Consider the following 22,545-nt stretch of genomic DNA (forward strand, 5'->3'; position numbering starts at 1 on the left):
CAGCTTGTAACTTTAAATAAAAATAAAAGTATTAGAATGTCAGATGTGACTCTGTAAGGTACATGAGCTGCACTCAGTGTGTGTTCTCCTGTTTTCTCCTTCAGCTAATGGGATTTTTTCCTGAAGGTATTCCTCTTGAGGAACAATATTACAAATACATTATTGATAATCTTTCTGTTTACTTTTAGCTTAATTTTCAGTTTCACTGATCCAAATCCTTTGCATTTGTGGCTTAAATATTATTAAAAATTAAGGTGTTGAATTACCCTTTAATGCTGAAAGACAGTTTATTTGTTGAGATAGCTGATGGTTGGAACACTTCGGAGAGTTTTGGTAATGCAAATAATTACCTTTTTAATGTGGAGGGAGGGGAAAAATACTTTGAATCATAACCTTTACTAAATCCAGACATTTTAAGGATCATATAGTCATGCATGCAAAGAAAATAACTTATTTATATTTGTATGCTGGTTATTATTTGATCCTTGGTGATGACAAAAAGCAGAGCTCTACTCTTCTGTACATTTCCTCTGATCTAGCTTGACCTGTACTTACAATTTCATGGAGAATTAAATGCTATAAAAAATGAGAGCAGTCATTGATCTTTGTCTCTGTAGGTCCTTGTACATTTAACCCTGTGATGCAGTTTAAAGAATTAAATCTAGGAAACAGTGCAGAGGAGGAAATGGAAAAAAATTACTTTTTCAAATATGTGCAGATTTAATTTAATACTATTTCATTTTCAATTTTTGTATGCGTTGACGGTGAAACAGCCATCACAGAAGTACAAAACTCAGTATCAAGACAAATGTATATGAAGAGAAAATTTGTTTTCTTGAACTGAAAGGTCTTCTGAAACAGTTCCTACATTTCCTTAGCTTAGGAATTTGTTTGAATCACAGAATGGTTTGGGTTGGAAGGGACCTTAAAGATCATCAGATTCCGACCCCCCTGGCATGGGCAGGGACACCTTCCATTCCACTAGGCTGCTCAGAGCCCCATCCAGCCTGGCCTGGAGCGCTGCCAGGGATGGGGCATGCACAGCTTCTCTGGGCAACCTGTGCCAGTGCCTCAGCAATGCAATGGTTGTTCTCCTCTAACACATAAGGGGTGAATGAGCTCATGAATCCATACTAAAATTACAGTAGTGTAGGATGTTCCTCCTCCCACATCACAGTAATATTTTTTACAGAAACTGTATCATAAAGGTTCATGACTAGCAGAGTTCATCCAGTATTTTGTAATTAAATAATGAAATAGTTATTAGTACAAGATGGAAAATGGAAGAGGCCTCCCGGAGTTCATTTCTGGTTCATGGTCCTGCAGCAGTGTTTTCCTGTGTAGCAGCCTCACCTAGACCATGGGAGGATGGTGCTTAGGTTATCTCTCCTTGCAGACTTCATCCACATTCAGAGTTGTGCTTCTCTGTGACTTTCATTCCTAGTCTATAGTAGTTTGATTCTGCATTAATTGTGATTTTACATGTATGTAATATATAGAGAGAGACACTTATATTTATGTAATATATATAAAAGTTGTTGCAGCTTAGATGAAGGAGAAGGCTAAATCTTCAAGTATTTGGTAAGAGTGATTGTGAAACACATCTGCATGATGGTCAGAAAAAGGTTATTCTGGATGGGAGGCTGATCTAGAGTAGTAACTGAGTAATGCCATATATACATAAAAATAATTTTTCTTCTTAGAGTCAAGTCTTCCTTGACTTTCTGAAAGGCAAGTTTTTATAATGCTTAAGCCCTTTAGAATGGAATATTTTCTTACTCATCAACCTTGCCTCTGGGTGGGAGGTTTAGATTTTTCTGGATATACTAATAAAATACTAATTAAAAGACAGATAATACTCCTTTAAAAATAGTCCCATAGAACTGGTTATATTATGTTTCTGTATTATACAGGTCACCAGAAAGACCCACTGGAGATCTTCGGGAAAGAATGAAGAACAAACGTCAAGATGTTGAGGCAGAGCCACAGAAACGAAGTACAGAGGAATCATCCTCTCCTGTTAGGGTAAGAGTGGAGTTTGCAGAACTCCAGAATCCCTCAGTAACAATTGGGCAGTGTGTCCTAGAAATCTTATTGTTGTGACTTGTAATATTGAAAATGTTTGAAGGAACTGATCATTTTGTACATAGCATATCACATTTTTTGTTATGAAGTGTCTTAACAATTGTACTGTTTTGCAATTTTCTAGTGTTTCTGGTCTTTTAGTTCCCAAAGATTTTATAAACCCCAAAGACATAAAATGTGTTATAAATACTGATAAACAGGTATTTAATAACAGTGCAGACTCCTTGATTATTACCAAGAAAGTATACTAACCATTGTTTCAGTTGTCCACTATTTCCCCCCCAAACACTTACTCATGCACCCTGACCTAAGTTGTTCACCCCAAATTTGCCTTTGATGAAACCATGCAGTTACGATTGTGCTGGTTCATTTTTCCTTCCCCCTCACACACTCATCAGTCACCCCAACTGCTTAATTAATGAATTTTGAAAAAAAATTCATTATTGTTCTTATTTTGTAAGCATCTTTCTGCAACCCTGTGGCCCTCAAATATTAAAATTTAATTATTTTGAAATTGTGTTACCTGTTTCTGATGTTACAGACAAATAGGGTTAGAGTTCGTAGTGTGACCCTGTACCTATGAAGCAGTAGCACCACTGTGTTCCTGCACCATGTTTAACATCGTCTTCATATGAATAATTTTTAAAAGGTTTTATTTGTAAAAATTAAGTTTTGCTTCTGCAGGTACTGACAATGTTCTGTCATTTCCTCTTGATCTGTTCCTACTTGTTGTGTGAAATAAATCTTTTTATGTCAGCTGTAAATAAATCAGCAGCAGCTGCTATCATTAAATTTAACTGAATGGCTTACCTTCCAATCATGTTTTCAGTTGCTGTTAATTTTTGTAAACTCTCAATCTTTTTACTGAAATGTGTTTCTTTTATTTTCTAATAGTTTGAATAAACTGTTCAGTTATTGAGTACATGGTTGGTGGGAAAATTTTTTTTCCAACCGTCATTAAAAATTCGCTGTAACTTCTGTCCTGGTGCAACTCTAATTTTGATGTAATTCTTACTTTTGATTAGTTAACCTTGCTTTTTATAGTGTACTCTTAATGTAATAATAAAATACTCTTAAACAACTAAAACCCAAGTGAAAGTGAACTGGAAGCAAGAATCTAAAGGAATTGGAGAATTAGTGTTAACGTATCAAAGAATTATTTATAGATTAAGCACACAGCAGAGTAAAAAATACTCTGCTTCAATCTCATAAAATGGAAGATTGAGGAAACAGCTGACCTTTTGTTTTAGTTCCATGGAGGCAACTCTCAAAATACAGGATATCAAAGAAAATATTCTGGAACAAATAGATGAAGAGGGACAGTCGTCAAGAGTTGCTTTGCAAAGAACCAGGATATCTAAAAGGACAGAAGACTCAAGTGGCTGAACTGCTAAGAGAAATCTTGCTCCATCGGTACAGCTGCTGTTACGGTGGAGATCTAATATGTTATGTTTGCATACTTTATTAAAGCTTTTGGGGTAACAGCAGAGCTTGAAAGAAAAGTTTGAAATAATGAAAAGTAGCTTGTCCCATAAGAAGTTTCATAATTTTGGTTAAAAATAAAAAAGACCAATCAGAAACATTTCTGCAGATGAAATCTGTGCTTCACCAGACTACTAGACTGAAACTTCGATGGAGAGTAGTGGTTAAGAGAGAAGTGCCTCTCATAGGTCAGACCTGTTTTGAAACGAGACTTCTGAGGCATATGTATAGATAGTCAAAGAATAGAAGGTATAGTATTCTAGGTTTAGAAGCCAGCTGAGGGGGAAATTTTAGATTATTTGAAATTGAATTACACAGAATGCTATTGTAATTCATTTAAAGAACTATAATTTTAAAGAATGTAGAAAAAAGTTGGACATTCCAAATGTCAGATTTTGCAGGAGATTTGAAAACAGTACTTGGGATTACTGAAGTCTGAGGAATGCCATGGGGGTTGGGAAAGATAGTTTTTGGCAGTACAATGGCAGATGAAACTTGGTGTTGGCAAGTGCAAGGTCACGCACAATGAAGAAAGTATTTAAAACAAAAAATGAATGAATTTTTTTAAAGTAACTGAAACCACTCAATAGAAAAATAAGTTATTGTGGACAGCTCAATGAAACCATGTGTTCCAATTGAAGTCACAGTTGTAGAAGCAAACATTCAGGTATATAAAAATGGAATAGAAAATGATAATATGCTGTAGAAATTCATGGTCCAGTTTTATTTGAAATGCTGTTTGGTTGTCATCACCTGTGTGCAAGAAAATACAGTCAAAGGTCTTCCTGAAGTGGGCAAAGAGGTGAAAAATAAACTGGAGAGAAGAAAGGACATGGAATGAATGCATATAATGTATGTTTGAGAGAATGTGAGTTAGATGCGTCATATTCGTACTTTAACCCAGTAGAAAGGGTGGCAAATTTGAAAATGACAAGGGGAAATGCTGTTTATGTTATATATAATAATTCTGCCTGGTTGTCAGAAGATAGGCATGCAAAGCTGAAAGATTCCACCAGAATCTAAGACAGTATAACTAGGATAAAATCTTTTCAGAAAAGATTTTTTTTTATTCTTTGGAGGCATAACTAGTACAATCTATATGTATTTAGGAAGAAACTTCCTATATTGGCAGTTTATACACTATATCCCTTTTTATTTCTTCATGCTTTGTATTATTATTTGCAGAGACAATATGCTGTGTTATGTGGACACCTACATTAAACTCAGTTGTTTTTGTGTTTCTTGGATTTGTGTTTGGAATTACTTCAGCACTGTATGTTAGTGTATGAATCATTATACAAATAAGTAGATGAGGTTCCTGCTGTTACTTATTCAGTTGAAAGTTTTTATTTTAAATTATGAGAAGACAGTTATGTTGGTGTGTATGAAGTCTTACCTAAAGTCTAAACGTGGAAGGTGTGTGTGATTTGGGAGAAACAGTGGGAGGAGCTTAATGTACATTTAGGAAGGTTTTTGTAAGGAATGTGTATCACTTGTTTCGTATCTGTGGATTTTGTCACTGTAGCTTTTATTTCCACGGGAAATAGGACTCAGCATTGTCTTCCATCTCTGAAATGGGAACAAATACCACTTAATGTCAGGGGAACTTCAGATTCATTTACTTATGTATTTCTGTAGCATGATAGTAGTTTACACTATAAAGATGTTATGCCTGGAGCAAAGTAGTACTGTAGTACTAGCTTGCCCAAAAGGTTGTAGCTGTAATACGTGTAGCTTACTGTAGGTTTAAAGGAATCTGTGCTTTGGAATGACTTTATTTTGCTGCTGCATGTACGTGTGCAACCTGATAAGGTTGAAACTGAGATTTCTGCAATGCAAGAATTGTAGGTTGTATCAGTTTTCTGTTCTTTCCATCGGTGTTGGCAAAGTAACACTTCTTGGCTAGAAGCATGTTTTACAGATTGGATGAGTCCTTTTGTACTTGGCCAAGCTTTTGTGGCAGTAGTGGGAAATTTATTCAAGTAGACATCAAGTCTTGTGCTGTAGAGGGCTGATCACATGGGACATAGAACTTCAACCTGAATAGACATGAAATAAAATCTCACAGAAATCAGCCATAATGTCGTGAGTTTTTCCCTTTCTTGTGTGGCATCTCTCCTCAACATCAACGTATGAAACTGTAAACATCTATCCAACACCTGCTATGTTTAGCTGTGAGCATATACCTAAAAACTGCATAGACAAAGTCTACTAAATCATTTCCTCTTAAGACAAGCTACATTGTTTTTTAATAAATAAATATATAATTCTGTAAGTATAGTGGTTCTTGTCTAGTAAATGGCATTTTTTCAGAGTCTTCAGAGAAGTTGTCAACAAGAGTGAATATACAGCACCTTCAGGTACCAGTGACAGTCATGCTATTGGCCTTTAGGAACTTAACTTACTTTATTCTTGGCTTGTTAGGGGAGGGACAAAAAAGTATATGAAGGAAATATTTAATTCCCATAGTATGAGGGAATCAAATGTGTTACAAGTGTAACAAGTAAAATAAAAGGAATATGTTGAAGACTTTTCAGTGAGAAAAATTAGGTATGTGTTCTAAACCATCATAACTTAAATTCTTGATTAGCATGCCCCAGGAAAAATATACTCAATTTCTAAACTGATATTTATTTTTCAAGGCGCAGTGTTGTCAAAATCTTTTTTCTTGACAACTAAGCAACATTAGTGTGAAATACCATGCTTCCCCTATATTCAGTATTTCAGTTTGATAGCTGTTTTTGTTCTCAGTTCTTCTGTAGAAATACAATTGTGCCACTACTGAATCTTTCCACTGAAAGGATAAAATACAGGCTCTTGCAAGATGCTTGTATTGGCTTGTAAGTCTGAGGAGGTAGGCATGATACATACAGGTTGTGTAGTATTTTTAACATGGGTCATTAAATGGGACTTGAAGCACTGACTTGCTGCACGTTCTTTGATGACAAGGTATTGGATGAATCTTTTTGGGAGATTTTTTTAAATCGGTGTAGAGAGGTTGTCCTACTGTTCATATTTCAGTTTGCTAGTAAGAGGTAGTGTTGAATTAATAGAAGCTAGGATTCATATTTAAGAAATTATGGTTTTGTTTATGTTATAGGGTGTGGTTGAAGTATGTAGAAGTATACAGCCCAGTAGAACAGCTGTGGCCTTCGTGGAGGGTGGGCTAGAAAAATAAGAACAGTCTTATGAAAGAAAAGAATGGTTGCAGAGAAGACTTGTTATGCTTACAGATTTTTAGATCTCATCAGAGTAATTTTCTTTTAAAGTTATTTGCTTTGGGGCCCATAGACTGAATGTCTTTAATACATGTTGAGACAATAGCTTAGTGGATGTAGACTTGTCTGCAGTTGATGTCAGAAACCAGCATGACTCAGTAAGTTATTGCCTTCTGCATAATTTTAGAGATTTACATCATTCAACTAGAGATAAGTTTTTAACATTGTTACTGAATAAAAAGAAATAGTTGAATTTTACTCATTTTTGAGTGACTGACTGCAATTTTATTTTGTTTCCTCAGTGTATGTCTAAGGTGATGTTAAGGTTTTAAATTAAATCAAGATTTAAGTACCAATAAGGAATAGCTAGTGAAATTCTCAAGCATCTCTGTTTCTTGATGTTTCTCCCACATACCAACATGAAAGAATCCCCAGAAAAACAAGAGGCACTATGTGAGCTGAGAACAGCAGGGCTGTGGGACAGATTTTGCTGTTCTGGTTTCCTATTTAATAAATTAACCTGAGATGCTTTAAGCTTGAATTTTCTTCTTTTGCTAGTAGGGAAGAAACTTTTTCCTGTGTTCCACTTGAGTCCAGGTACATCACACAGAGGATGTTGCTTCAGCAGATGCAGAGGTGCAGCTGTGTAGCTCTGTACTGGAATTTAGCAGGGGCACAAGAGCAGCACAGCATCAGTTGACTTGAAATTATCTTTTTTCTTGTACAGATAGTCTCTGGCTTTCTTAGGTGTTCACAGGACATGGGAAATGGGTGCTACTGCATTAGGTAGACTTCTCTTTGAGACAGTGAAAGTCAAACACAAAGCTGTCAATGGAACTTGATTTGATTGTGTTGCTTTAGAATTTTTCCCCTTCTGCCAGCCAAGGGTCTCTGGGCTTATTATCTCCTCCCCTTCCATATTCTTTATCCTCTGAAGAGTTAAATGGTTCCACTTATGAGGCTCATCTGCCTTGAATATAAATATTCTTATTTACAGCTGAGAATTCTTGCTCAGGCTGTTAAAAATACACTCTTGAAGTGTTCATTAAACTTCTGGTCTTTAGAACTTAATCTCTTATTTTGGTGCCTGTTTTAAACTTTATCCTCTGATATGTGCTTGACTCTTGCCCTGCCTTTAAGCCTTCTTATTTTATGAATCCTTTCTTCTCTTTTCCCCATCTGCTATTTGCATTCTGATTATATGAAATTGCATTAGAACATGTAGCCTGTGTAGTCTCTGCTTGTTTAGGAGAGTATTTGTTCAACAGGCTAAAGGGAAAAATGCTTTTTGTGCTATGAAAAAACCCCAAAATACTATGTAAAATACACCTGCTTCTTCAGGCTTCTTTTGAAATAAAGTTGTTTACTCTAATGCGGCATTTTTCCCTTTATAGAAAGAGTCCTCACGAGGAAGACACAGAGAAAAAGAGGATATCAAAATTACAAAGGAGAGAACACCAGAAAGCGAAGAGGAAAATGGGGATTGGGAAACAAATAGAGAAGGTATGTATTGAACTGACAGTCCCCTGATGCCTCAGAGAACTGAGAGATTTCTGGGCTGTCTGTCAAGTGGAATGCTTCAAGATTTGGTTTTAAGCAGAATACTTTGATGCAGTAGCTGTTAATTTTTTTTTTTTTGAGGAGAACTAACAAGTTACCTGAGTTGGACTGCTACAGTGGTTCAGTGGTTAAGCCAACTAGCTTTAAAAACAGGTTTTTTTTGGTATAGTCTACTCCATGGTGAATCTTTCACAGTAATGTCACTAGATGAATCCAAGTTGCATCTAAAGTAATTTTGGAACCTGTCAGTCTGAGAAGAAGGTGGAACTCCTTTGAATTCAAAAGTCAGCCATTTTTGTTGCATAATTTTTAATGGTGTAAGCTGTCATTAATGAGGTCTCCATTAGAATAACAACAGTTGAAAGTGGACATTGGTGAAATATTTATGTTTTAAAAATACTTGAAGAATGCTAAGTGTCTTGCATTGCCTTTGTAGTCACTTCTGTATGAGTTGGTGGGTAGGAGTTTTTGGATTTGGAGGACTTCTAGTGCTTACTGAAAGTTTTGTTGTTGCTGTGGGCACTTTTTTTCTCTTCTAAGTTTCACTTTTGTTAGAGTCCAGGTTGACCTGATAGTGATGTTACAGGAACTTCTGCTGAGCTGTGGTGTTTCTGTAGTTTTCTGAGAATCTGTGTTTCAGAAGTAGTTACAATGTTGCAAGCAAAAAATGGGAATTCTGATCCCATCGGAGCGAATTCACATATAATGAATATATTTGCAATGAATTTCACCTTTTATGTAGTTCCTGTATGTAGAAAGGGAGTGAAAGCTAATAACTTTTCAATGAAGTAGTCTTTTCTCTGACAGATATTTCCCCAAAATGCTTTTTGGATATTAGACTTAAATATCCATAAACAAAATTAATATAAACAGAGTGAATAAATTCAATTTTCAGTAAGATTTCACTTGCCAGGTTGGAAGCTTAAGATATTACCTGTCCATGACTTAATGAAAAAGTGTGAGAAATAACATTTCTTCTACTGGGAAAACCAAACAGTGGTAATGTTGTAAAACCAGATGTAAACTCTTGAAGTGTATGTTCATCCAATGAAAGGGTTAATACATAACTCCTCTCTTATTTTAAAATCAATGTTTACATGTAATTAATTGAGTGCATCAATTGTTTTGTAAGACACTGTATTAACTAAACCCCTCCAGTATCATGCATCATTATATGAATCTGTTTAATGTGAGTTCCCCAGTTATGTAGTGCTCTACATATTTTCACTCCCTGTGAAGACACACAGTTTTAATTTTCTTGTTATTTAAATATGAAGTGGTTTACTTTGTTTCCCTTGCTTCCTCGGATGAATGTCCATGAAAGAAGTTGAGGTGTTCTTTTAAATTAAGAGTTGAACTTCAGGTTGTATGGAACTAACTGGAATTACTTCAGGATTGTACACAGAATTGGAGAAGAAATTTGGCACGAATGCCAAATTTCCTTGGTCCATTCATGCACTGCTTAAAAGTCATGGAGTAATATTTATGGTTGGCATCTAGTATGCTAAATGTTATTGTTGTATTTTTCATAAGAAATTGTCTACTGATCAATTTTTTTTTTCTTCAAATAAAGACTCTGACAATGGAGATGTTAATTATGATTATGACCATGAGCTGTCTTTGGAAATGAAGCGCCAAAAGATTCAGAGAGAACTCATGAAATTGGAACAGGAAAACATGGAGAAACGAGAGGAAATAGTAATTAAAAAAGAGGTTTGTATTATGTAAATGTGAAATAAAACAAATCATCAGCCACTTCCTAGGCTTGTAATTGTTTCCCAGAAGACTTAAAGTTTTTGAGCTACAAATGCACAGTTGTGTTACATGATAGTAAATAACTGGCACCTATATAATTAGTATGTGACTTGAGTGCTTGAAGTGAGTATCTGATCAGTCATCCAGCACAGTAACCAAGTTTTCTCCTTTGAAGTCAGCTATTAAATGAGTAAGATTTAATGCATTTTAGTGATACAAAACTAGTAAGATCTGTAACAGAGAAGATAGAAAAAGGAAAACACAAGGCAAATCCTAATCCCATTTTCCTGCTTGCCTTGTAGTAACAGAATAGAGTGACAGAGACAAAGCTGTAGCTATTAGAAACTCTAAAATTTTGAGGAAGACTAAAAAATATCCTCTAAGGATGTCTTTCTTTTTCAGACAAATGTGAGTGTAAGTTGTGAGTATACTGATTTTAAACCTTAAGTTACAGTTTTTGTGATGTATTACAGAGTGCATGACCTTCTCTTCCTTCACACTTTGTATGTTGTCTTCCTTTTATGCTGTTCTCCACAAACAATGTGGTGAGGTTGAAGGAGGGATGTACATGGTTCTCATACTCTCTCACTTGCTGAATTTACATGTTTGACACACATATTGGCATACAGTTACATTTTTGAGCATCAATATATTACTGGTTAATTATATTCTTTCCCTCAAGATTTCTCCAGAGGTGGTTAGATCTAAATTATCACCATCGCCATCACCACGAAAGTCCAGCAAATCTCCAAAACGAAGATCCAGTCCCAAATCATCATCTTCAGCTGGTAAAAAAGACAAGAAAGCATCTACTGTCTCTTCACCACTTTTGGAGCAGCAGAGGTCAGTATATAGATGCATCTCGCAAGAGAATGAGAAGAGAACCACACTTACATTTATTACTGGAGTTTTCATAAATAATGTTTTGCATTTTCCTTCCTTTCAGTGCCCCTGATTATATAAATTCAGGAGAAGATCTCTAAATTGTGCATTGTTAATCATCTTATGCAGATAATTGTCATATGGATGTAGTTTTCAGTTGATTATTTTCATGGTTTACAAGCAGATCTTTTCTCTGAATCTCCAGAATCTTTGTGAGACAATGAGAAAATACAAACCATTGAAAAGAGGAAAACACTTCTGTTTGAAATGCTGCAGCCTGTGAAGCTGCCTCTCTAAATGTTTAAATTTGACCAACTGCCCATTCTGTTGGTATTGCATGTTACTGTTCAAGATAAAATATGTGACTTTTAAGCAGGGAATTTCTGAGAATTCAGGAGAGAGTAAGAAGTGGGGATATGGGGGGGCAGAGAAGAAATAAGGATAAAATATGTAAAAATCAGAGGATTTTAACTGGCTGCAGTGCCACCAAAGTCAATCACCAAAGCTACTTCTAAAGTTCTTGCTGGCCATAAGATATTTTGAATTGATGTTTGCAGCTTTTAGATGGGAAAGAAATTACTGCAGCAGTGTAACCAGACACATCTGCGTTTGGGGAAATCCCCTGTTTAACCTATTTGTTAAAATCCCCTTTAAAGCAAGGACAGAATGACATTGTTTCTGCTGCAGGAATGGTATAGCATGTGCTGGTATACTACTAACATATGTAGTAATACCTAGTTGATAGGATTTATCTTAGTGGTAAATTATGCAGAAAATACATAATGTTTCATATTGTGAGATACATACTCAGGAATGTTTAGATGCTTCATCCTGTCTGGTAGTTAACATTAAATTGAAAACATGAGTAGTTCAAGTAATTTTGTGTGTGTGTTATTAGGATATTGCATTGCAGAAATGGGAGTATAAACAAGGTACTGTATGGTTTTTGTCTTCTGATGTACACAGTTCATGTAAGGGCATTTTATCTTTGAAAACTGGTTCTCTCTGAACAGGAGCAATTCCTATTTTTGTTCACTTCCTTCAGAAAAAAAGGCTGTAAATCTAGGAGCTCAACATAAATTTTTACCATCTCTACTCACCTTTCTGTCAAGTTCTGCTATTGAATGGTGCTTGCTAAGGGAGTTGGTAAATCCCATCCTAAATGCTTCAAGGCCTTTTATGTTATAACTTTCCTGTCAATGTCTGAGAAATTATTGTTTGAAATAGTTGTCAACTCTTTATTTTTATACTCCCCCCACCCTGTTAATTTCTCTCTAGGAGTTCTAAAAGTACTCAGAGTAAAAAGAAAGGTCCTCGTACCCCTAGCCCTCCTCCTCCAGTACAAGAGGAAACTCCCCTGGGGAAAAAACACAAGGAAAAACATAAAGCAAAAGAACGTTCAGAAGAAAAGGCAAGGGATGTGAAAGAGAGAGGGCGTGACTTTGAAAGGCACAAGGAGAAAAAAGAGAAGCAGAGGTAAGTTATGTTGCATCATTAGCTGTTAACTCTAACCTTGCTTTTAAAATTAAATTCTATAGAACACTGAATAATAAGGGTGGTATTACCTACTTTGCCAACAGCCTTTTCAGTCCTCAGTGAAGTATTTTCAGTATGTTATGTAGGTGGGTTGATAGACTATAACTAACAGACTGGTAGGTTTTAATTGCATTACCTAGGAAGTTTGTGAAATGCCTCTTTGAAAGATTCATTATTTCTCAAGAGTTTGGATCTTCACCAGTGGAGCAGGTTGTTAGCCAAAATCATTATTGAAGTCATTCACTGGTCTGATTGCATGCTTTTCTGAAATCTTAGAGGACTGATATCTTCACAAGTTGGCAGTGTGCATTTAAACTCTCCCTAATCTTCAGTAGGTTCAAGTATTTTTGAGGTTGTCAAAGACTAGTGACATTTTAGAATTGCTTCACTTTTGCATTTATGCATATTTATTTATTAAAAAATGGTTGGACTACTATGACTATTCTATTATTTCCTGGAGCATACACGTCCACTTAAGCCGAAAGATACATGATCTGCATTTTTATGTCCTGAATTTTCCCGATGAAAGTAGGGTACATGTTGTGAAGTTGTACTTTGTAACTGGCATAGCAGACTAAGGATTGGAAGAGCAGTGAATCATGCATTTTTAATTGATTAAATAAATTCCACCATACTTACTTGAAAGTATTTTATTTCTGTCATGATTGCACACTCCATTACTGGAAGGAAGTCACAAGCAATAGAAAGGAACATTGTAGGTAGTGCTGAAAGCATCATGACAGTGCTTGTCTTATCATTGTACTATAAGGAGGTATTGCTGGGGTGACTACAGCCTTGTAGTATTCTGTTGGATTTTTGTCATTTTTTTTCTCTGTTTTTCGCTGTTGGATTTTTGTCATTTTTTTCCTACATAATAAAAATGAAGTTGAAATGTCAAATCTCTGTGAGGTATGGTCAGTGGAATAGTTGAAGGTTTTAATGGATAACTTTCGTTCACTTACTGCTGGCATTAGCCTTTAAAAATGTGTTTGAGCTTGAAGCTGCATAAATAAAGTTCTGATATTACAGAAATTTTTAAATAAGGTAGCAAAATATTTCTCCATTGGTAAGAATTCTGATTTACCACCACATGAAATGTTAGGTAAAATTAGAATAAGGTTTTTTTTCTGCTTTACCATGTTCTAGTTTTTAAAGTCCAGTGTAGCAAGAAATTTAGTGCATATCTTGAGATTTAGTGCATTCTTGAGATTTGCTAGCTTAAGGTAATTTCATATGTGAAATCATAACAAATGACTGTATAACATGGTAATTGGTATGGTAATCACATGTTCTGTCTTGGAAGTGTCTGTAGTTTCTTAGAACTGTGCTAATGCCATCTTAGCCTGTTAAACAAGCTGCTGTTTGTGTTTCCCAGGGATCCGTCTGAAAGCTCCCGTCGACAGAAGCGTTCTCCTAGTCCTGCAGATCACTCTGGCAGTAATTCTTCCCCTTCCAGGGAGTACTCACCACCTGCTGCAAGGCGAAAGCAAACCTCCCGCGCTCCAGCCAAGGCAGCCACTCACAAACATAACTTCTCACCCTCGCGCAGGTGGGAGGTCAATTCTCTGGATTTTATTTCCTTTAATAGTTCTGGTTTGGAAACTTCCTCTCTTGGTTTGACTACTTGTTTGGTTTGTGAGCCTGTTGTGAATGTTTATGCCTCAAACAAGCTCTGGGACTTTTTTTTTCTTTGCAGTGTTACTACACGGAGGGTATCTGTCATGCAAATGTTTTTTCTTCAGGTAGAACTTCAGAGGTCTGATATGAGATACAGTCAGTCTGTGAGTCTTTGGGAACTTTCTTCCTTCCTAGCCTTCCCCTTTTTAAAAAGTGGAACGTGGAAAAATATTTTACCTTTGAGATTGGAAATGGGCAATTTACCCGTTCTCTTCTAGAACGGGTAAAATGATATGCAGGTCCTGGTTCTGCACCTCTTTCTTGAGAAGCAGGCACAACTGGCTAAACAATGCTGTACAAAGCTTCTTGCAGGAAGTTTTAGAGAAGCTATCATATCTGTTAGTTCTTGAGACTTTGAAAAATGTTTTGCCATCCATTAAAAATGGAGTAGGCTCCTTATTTTGGCCTGAAAGAGTATAAGCTCAGGTTTAGGATGACAGTGCTAAATAGTACTGTAGTCCCATGTTTGTATAATGGAAAGCAAGGCATTCTTATTTTCTGCACCTCTGTTGAAGCGTGGGAGAAGCTCCAGATGTCATACATGTTTCTGCATGCTGATTTATCAAAAGCAAAATAAAACCCATCCATTCAGCAATCCAAAGAGTTGTAAGCAAACTGTTTTGGCTTTTGTGGTGGCTCCATTCAGCTGCAACAACATTGGATTGTTTTGTGGTAGATGTGACTGCTGGACATTTTTGCTATATTGGATTCTTCATAGAGAAGAGAGTTCTTCCTGGAGCAGTAGTAGGGAGTCTGCAAAACATCTCTTTTGTACTCTTTTCCCTGTTTTTTAACTTACTCCAGTGTCCTGGTTTCAGCTGGGGTAGAGTTAATTTTCTTCCTAGTAGCTACAGCAATGCTGTGTTTTGGATTTAGCATGAGAACAAGACTGATAACACACTGATGTTTTAGTAATGATTACTACAGTTTCCCACACTCTGCCATTGAGCAGGTGCACAAAATGCTGGGAGGGAGCATGGCCAGGACAGCTGACCTGAACTGGCTAAAAAGATATTCCATACCGTGGAACATCATGTTCAGTGTATACACTAAGGGAGTTAGCCAGGAGCATCCAGTTGCTGCTCGGGGACAGGTTGGGCATCAGTTGAGGTGAGCAAATATGTTGTACATCACCATTTGTCCTGGTTTTCTTCTTTTTCTCTCTCTTTTTGTTATCTCCCTTTTGATTGCTATTATTGTTACCATCATGGTTATGTTTTACTTTATTTCAGTTTTTAAACTGTTCTTATCCCAACCCACAGGCCTTACTTTTTCCCCATTCTTCTCCCCACCCTGCTGGGGGTGGGTAAGGGAGTGAGCAAGCAGCTGTGTGGTACTGGGGTTAAAGCATGACATCCAGTATTTTGCTCATCACTGCCTGCTTGTATCAAATGTTGTGCAAGGGAATGTTAAGCAGGGAAGATAAATGGGCCTTCTGCTAGAAGCAGGGAAGGCTGTTTGAAATATTTTGTCTCCATACCATTGAAAGCCTTCCAAGCAAGCCAATCTTGGTAACTGTGAGTCTCAAAATAATGATTTCACAGGGAAAAATAAATGTAAGCTTAGTTTAAAGACTGTAAGTCATGAAAGTATTTTGGATTCTGTCAGTCATATCTAGCCTTGACAGAATTTTACATTGACTACTTTGGAAGTTTTACTACTAATTCCAGGATATCTGTTTCATTTGCATATGAATTGTCATCTTAGAGGCATGCAGGCTACTTGTTTCCTCAGGAACAGTGAGATTTTTGAAGATATGTTGTCCAGTGTGGCTTTATAACTCCCACTCTTCTCTTTGTCAACTCTGGAGTTTTGTGAAGTAGAAGGGAGTTGGAGTTAAAGACAGTATATATTTAACGAGAAAAGATATTTGCAAGTTACTTTGGTGCTGATAAGGGGAAAAATACACCACTACTGAGCCTAAAGACTTGAAGTGTGTTTTTGCCCACGTTAGTCATATTATGAGGTTATTTTTTATAGTTGTGTAAATTATCTTTTGTTGGTGACAGAATAAGATTAGAAATATTTTGTGTACGTTTTCTTATTCTGTCAGATGTGACTTTTCCATGTTTGTGTAAATAGTCATGTTGGCTAACATTTTAAGTAGGTATGTGTATGGTTTTTTTGGACCTAGGAACTGTTTAAAGATCAGTTCTTACAATAAAAGGTATTTAGAAGTGTATAAGGAGAAGACACTTTTTTGTAAAAAAAATTCAATGCTGTTGTAAACAAAAAATCTTAGTTACACCTCATAAAAATGATCTGTGTAGTTTTATTATGAACTCCAAAAAACTATGTTATATTGAAGAAAAATTGGTTTTTGCTTGGGAATGGGAAAGAAGATACTGATTTTTTTCCTGACTCCTCCTTCCCTTCCCCTACATTCTGGTAGCTATGTAATACAATTTTGATTGGAGAAAAATTTCCTGGACATTAAATAAACAATATTCATTTAAAGATAAGCCTATTTTGAAAACATATACTTGCCATCCTGGAGGGAAGCCAGGTTTGATGTTTTATAGAAACAGCACGTGTTTTCAGCAGTCAGAGGGTAGAGAATACAAAAATTATTTTATTTGCTTTTTTGTATGGTATGTCAAGAACCTTTTAAGTCAAATTATTACACGTGCCTGTTTTTAACTCTTCCTTGCAGGTCTGCTTCTCCATCAGGTCAGCATCATTCTCCCATATCCTCCAGACATCACTCCTCGTCCTCACAGTCAGGCTCCTCTGTTCAAAGACATTCTCCTTCCCCACACCGTAAAAGGACTCCTTCTCCGTCCTATCAAAGGACAGCCTCCCCGCCTGCGAGGCGGTCATCTTCCCCCTATCCCCCACACTCTTCCTCTCCGCCTCAGAGGAAGCGCAGTCCTTCCAGACACCGCTCTCCTGCGAGAGACAAGGGAAGGCACGATCGTGATCGGACGTCACAGTCTCATGACAGGCGCCACGAGAGGCGGGACGGTATGAATGAAAATAGCACTTCAGGGTGGTTTTTGTTTGTTTGCAAATTGCATTTGGAAACTTGATTTTCAAATTGTGGCATTGTGTGCACCCATCCCAGTGGCTAGGAGTTGAAGAAAATACTGGCTGTGCTGGTGATGCTGTTTGCAGGTACTGTGTAATAATGTACCCCTGGCAGAACTGCTTATGTAGGCTCAACTGATTGTAAAGGTGCTTGAAGGTATCTGTGTAGGTGTTCTGTGTGTAATGCAGTGGTGGTGTCAGTAGGAAAGTGATTTTCACAGCAGGCTACACCGAAGTAACTGTTATTCTTTTCTGGGAGATGCCCAAATCCAGTCCCCACTGATTGCTTTCTGTTGTCTCTGTAATTGACATTAAGTGAGGTGTCTGCAAAGAAACAGTCATTCCCTCTGCTTGGGTAATACGAGATGAGCAAACATGCTGTTTGCCTCGAGAGACAGATTACAAAGAGTATGTTTGTCAGCTGTGTTTTAGACTGGCTGTAAACTTACCTTTCTGTTGCAGTAATATTATAAATACGTTGTAGAAAAAGCCCAAAACAAAACAGACCCCCAAACCCAAACCAACAGATTTCAACAGGGCACTGGGGCCTTACAAGTGGTCTAAATATAGCACAAATGTTTTGGAAGTGTGTCTGTGTGTGAGTAGAAAATAAGAGGAATCCATGATCGGAGGAATAATGACCCTACCTTAAAATTTTTGAAGTGCTCTTGCTCTTTAGTATGTTTGACAATTTTTTTATTATTCTTACTGTGTTTTGAATGGGTAAATATCTGTAGAGATTGATATTCAGAATAAGATCATTAAAATTTATTGAACGTATGATGGATAACCCAGCATGATCTTGTCCTATTTATGTATTAATTTTGATTTGGTAAGTGTATTTTGAGTACGTTGTTTTAGTGTTCTTTGTGTGCTAAATACTTGCTTGCTCACATTAAGCCAGGTATATAACATTCCTTTGAACGTTTTACAGAAACAAGAGCGAAAAGAGAAAAAGAAAGAGAAACAAGAGATGATCGTGACTATGACCAAGAACAGAGTACCTCCAGGGACCACAGGGATGACAGAGAGTCTCGTGATGGAAGAGACCGGAGGGACACGAGAGACACCAGAGATCGGCGGGAGCCGCGCGAATCCAGAGATACTCGAGACTCCAGAGACACGCGGGATTATAGCAGGGACACCAAGGACAGCCGTGACCAGAGGGACTCGCGCTCCACGCGAGACTCCCATGACTACAGGGACAGAGAGAGTCGAGATGCGCACAAAAAGGATGACCAGTATCAGGATGACTTGCGTAGCTATGGGAGATCCCATGGCAGAGAGGAGAGCTCTCGTGCTGAAACAAGGAATGACTCCAGAAGTGACTCGAGAAATGAGAGCAGAAGTGATAGAATTGGCAGAAGTCGAGGCCGAGGTCCAGAATTATCTGACAAAGGTATTGTGTAATTTAAAAAATTCACGTGTCCCTATCATTGAAGATTGAGCATTTGCATTCATACTGCCTTGTTTGATATTTGATATGCAAGTACTGCCAAATAGTTCATGCTTTAAAAGCTGTGTTCAATTCTGTTGTCATTAAATTAAAACTGTTGTTGAAATTTATAGCACTTCTGTCTTCTCCATTCATTAAAGTGGCATAACATTGGTATTCTGCCATCCCATTTTAAAACAAAGCCTAACCCTTACATCACTCCGTTTAATGTTTCTGCAACCCTAGGTTTTCCCATTGGCTACAAATACAAGAGGCTGATCTGTAGTGGAAAATTCATAGGTGGTAGTGCATCTCAGAGCACTGGGCAGTAGGTTTCTTATGCTCTTTCAAAAACAACTGCATGGTGTGTGGTGCCTGGAAACCATTTCTCACATGCACCCAGCTCTGCCTGCTTCACCACCCTGCCCCATCTGCTTTCCAAAAAGTGTGACTTTATTCTTTAAAATGGTTTCTGAAGTCTGATACATTAATAATAATAATTATAAAAAACAACAACTTTTAATAATGTATAATTTATTTTGCTTTTTCAGGCTTGTTGTAACATTTTCATTGGGGAAATTATGTGTAGTTTTTACAGGAGAATGATCTCTGCTTTCTCTGCCTATTTTTGCTGCACTATTAGCTTACAGCCTATTCAGAATAATTGTGAACTGGCTTTTGGACTGATACATCTAGTCAGGAGACCTCATACTATGACCAGGGCCTGAGGATTCAGAAAGTCTTGATTTTGCAGTTTGCAAATAATATCTTTAAACAGTTAAAACATATGAAATTTGAGTTGTTGGCTAAGTAGAGTTTGATGTTACAATCTTCAGCCCATGAACCGCTAATTCAAATTTATTAGATGTTAGTACATCAGTTGATATAAAGTATCAGTGGATTTCCTCAGGTGTGAAAGCTCATGTTTTGTGTTGCTCCATGTCCATTAGGAAGTCGGGGGACCAGAGGATCCCAGGCTGATGGTCACAGCAGTAGTGGGAACTACCACGACAGCTGGGAATCGAGGAGTAGCTACGCTGATCGGGATCGCTATGACAGTCGCGATCAAGCAAGGGACTCATCCTTTGAGAGACGACACAGTGAACGCGATAGGCGTGACAACAGAGAAAGAGGTATTTTAATGCCTGGTTTTATTCATACATCTCTAGTCAAATGTACATGTATGAACGTGTGTGTTTCCCTCCTTTTTCTATCTTGTTCTGCCCCCACACCAATTCAAAAATAGCTCATCTGACACCACACACTGACACTACTCCTATCCTTGGCATAAGATAGCTTCTGTTGAAAGATCAGTCATTGGCAGTGTATGCACTAATGCTGTCACCTTTTCTCCAGCCCTATGGCTAGGTTTTGGCATCTTCTGTGTTTATTTATCCAAGTATTATTAAAAAAACTAAACTTCAAGGGATCTCATTGTACAACTCCATTGCCTCCTCCTCCACTTCGTGGTTCACAAGCATGTTAAGCTTAGAGTCATGATTGCGTTTTGTTACTGATTCTGTTTGCCTGTATAGAAACATTATGCTTTTGTTCTGTAAATTGCTTGAGTGTGTTTTGGGGAAGGCCTAAACTAGATTGACAATTATGGACTACTTGCTACCAAAGTAAGTCACAGTTTAAATTTATGCTTAATTCAAATATTTGTTGTCTGGGGAGTTGAATAGTGATGAGTGCTTTGCTGTTGTCAATAATTATTAATAATAATTATTAACTGATACATTGGTATCAGTACAGATACCAATGATCAGGAAAACAGCATGCAAGAGTTATTTTGACGTAGTATGCAAGATGTCAGACGTCTGTACCAGAAAGTGCACGGCGTTGGCTTGGAGGAGCTTAGGACCAGCTTACACTCTGGAATATATTTGTATTGCTCACCAATTAAGAGAACAGGAGGAGTTAGGGAGATGAAAATAGCGTGAAAATTGAAAGAGGAGCTGTGAAGACTAAACATGAAATTACAGTGGGTTATTTTCTGCCTTGAATTTTGATTTACAGGTGACAGATACATTCTAGCTGCTCTGTAATTTCAGTTTTTCAAAGAGCTATTTTGTATGCCACTTCAAAAGATACTTTTTAGCCTATTGAAACAGATCTGTTGTGGCTTGTTCCTGTGAAAGGCTCTGCTTCGGATTCTCTCTCATCTTCAAGGCAGGATTTCAACAGACCTAAACTCCAGGCTTCCTTTTTCATGTCAGCTGAAAAATCCTGAAGACTGAACATGTCCTGGGGGTTGGCTTTTGCAGTCTGGCTTTCATCTTTTTCACCTCCCCAGCCCAAATAAATCATACAGATATATATAGTATAATTCTGTACTCTTCATATCTTAGCAGATTTTTAATTTATTAAGAAAAACAGCAAACATCCACCCAAAAAAACCGCAGAACAAAACTCCAAACCGACAGAAAAAAAAGTTAGAAACAAAAGCAGCAATGACAACAAAATAAATTTCTAGGAGGAAAGTTTCTTTGAATGGGTTGTGTTTCCCTTTGGGGGGAAAAATAGAGAGCATAAATTCAAAATTTGTTGTCTTCTTCCTTAAAAACTTAGATCACTTTTTGTAGTAGTAAGTCCTCAGATTTACAATTCAGGACAGTTTCCCTAATTAGACTGCAGTTTTAGTGTCTGTCTTTCTGAGAAAAATTGAGATATATTTTGATTCTGTGATATCCAAGGAGTATGATTTTTAAATGCAAGCTTGCAAATTTGAGCTGTCTTTATTCAACTAAGGCAAATACGCGAGTGTTCCAAGCAACCACTGGAGCAGTACTTCAAAAAATGAAGTCACATAAGAAGTGCTGACTAGCTGCATTTAATTGTGTAATACACTTGCAGTGTTTGATTCACATAAGACTTTCATGTGGCTGTTTTGTCACCAAAACTGACATAACAAATAGGAGTTACAGAACTTCTTTATAAAAATCTAATACTTGGTATGCAGAGTAAATCATATTACAGTGCTGTAAGCCCCATTAAAAAGGTGAAACCTGTTCACAGAACTGATTGCATGGATTGATGGTTTAGCTTTTTAAAAAGGCAGAAATGTCACTCAGCTTTGCTTTTAATTTTATGTGGTAACAGGGGAGCACTAAATCATTGTTAATTCACTCAAGGATGAAAATTGATTAAACTGATGGAAATGCACGTTTTATTGATTTAGTTCTGTCCAAACTCTGCCTGCTCACGCCTAGTGGACATTGTCTCAATTTACAGCAAAGTGCACTCAGCCTCAGAGTAATGGACCGAGAAATACCAATCTCTGTTCATGCTATTTTTTCCCTCTTTTGTGTAGTGTTCTATATATGTTGTAGGAAAATAGTTTTATTGATTTGTTGTGGCTCAAATACTACTAATGTGAACATAGAAATTGCTATGAAGTAGTCAAAACTTATAGAAATGCTCAAAAATATCCAAAATACAATGAAGAATACATAGGTAAGTCTGTGACGAATGAATACAATTGGACAGTCCTATCCTTCTGGATCAGTCATTTTCTACATGTTTAGTTTTCCCTCTCTAATCCACTGTCTGAACAACAGGAAACTCAGATTCTAAACTGTAAGACTCTGCAATGAACACAAATTAAAACTTCTGACAGCTCTGCTTCCCCTATCTCATCCTTGCCTCTCCCTATCTTGTAGATTTGGTTGTGTGTTTCTGTGCAGGGATCTCATCTGTGATTAGACAAGCCAATATTTCTAATTTTGCAGAAACTTTTACTCTGTGTTGTAAACAGCTTGAATCCTTGTAAAGTACTGGATTCCTAATAGATTTAGGAAGTAAAATTTTTGTACAGAAGTCTTAACATTTCTTATGCATGCATTCCCTCCTAGCTTTTTAAGATTTTATACCAGATTTGGAATCACT

At 37.0% G+C, this 22,545-nt stretch overlaps 1 protein-coding gene across 6 annotated transcripts in view; it reads left to right on the plus strand.

Annotated features, from left to right (window-relative positions):
- The window catches only part of ZC3H13 (zinc finger CCCH-type containing 13), a 47,428-nt gene that overhangs the window by 10,087 nt on the left and 14,796 nt on the right, over positions 1-22,545 (plus strand). For 5 of the 6 annotated variants that reach the window (XM_014263966.3, XM_074535440.1, XM_026790623.2 and 2 more), the window contains 9 exons: positions 1,914-2,025; positions 8,180-8,288; positions 9,919-10,058; positions 10,783-10,943; positions 12,261-12,458; positions 13,894-14,067; positions 16,849-17,159; positions 18,157-18,621; positions 19,608-19,790. In XM_014263966.3, coding sequence (XP_014119441.2) covers positions 1,914-2,025; positions 8,180-8,288; positions 9,919-10,058; positions 10,783-10,943; positions 12,261-12,458; positions 13,894-14,067; positions 16,849-17,159; positions 18,157-18,621; positions 19,608-19,790 — 1,853 coding nt within the window. Of the gene's footprint in view, positions 1-1,913; positions 2,026-8,179; positions 8,289-9,918; positions 10,059-10,782; positions 10,944-12,260; positions 12,459-13,893; positions 14,068-16,848; positions 17,160-18,156; positions 18,622-19,607; positions 19,791-22,545 lie in introns of those variants that run through there. The other variant, XM_074535441.1, reaches the window with a different exon arrangement.

Source organism: Zonotrichia albicollis, chromosome 2, assembly GCF_047830755.1.
Source record: "Zonotrichia albicollis isolate bZonAlb1 chromosome 2, bZonAlb1.hap1, whole genome shotgun sequence".
NCBI lineage: Eukaryota > Metazoa > Chordata > Aves > Passeriformes > Passerellidae > Zonotrichia > Zonotrichia albicollis.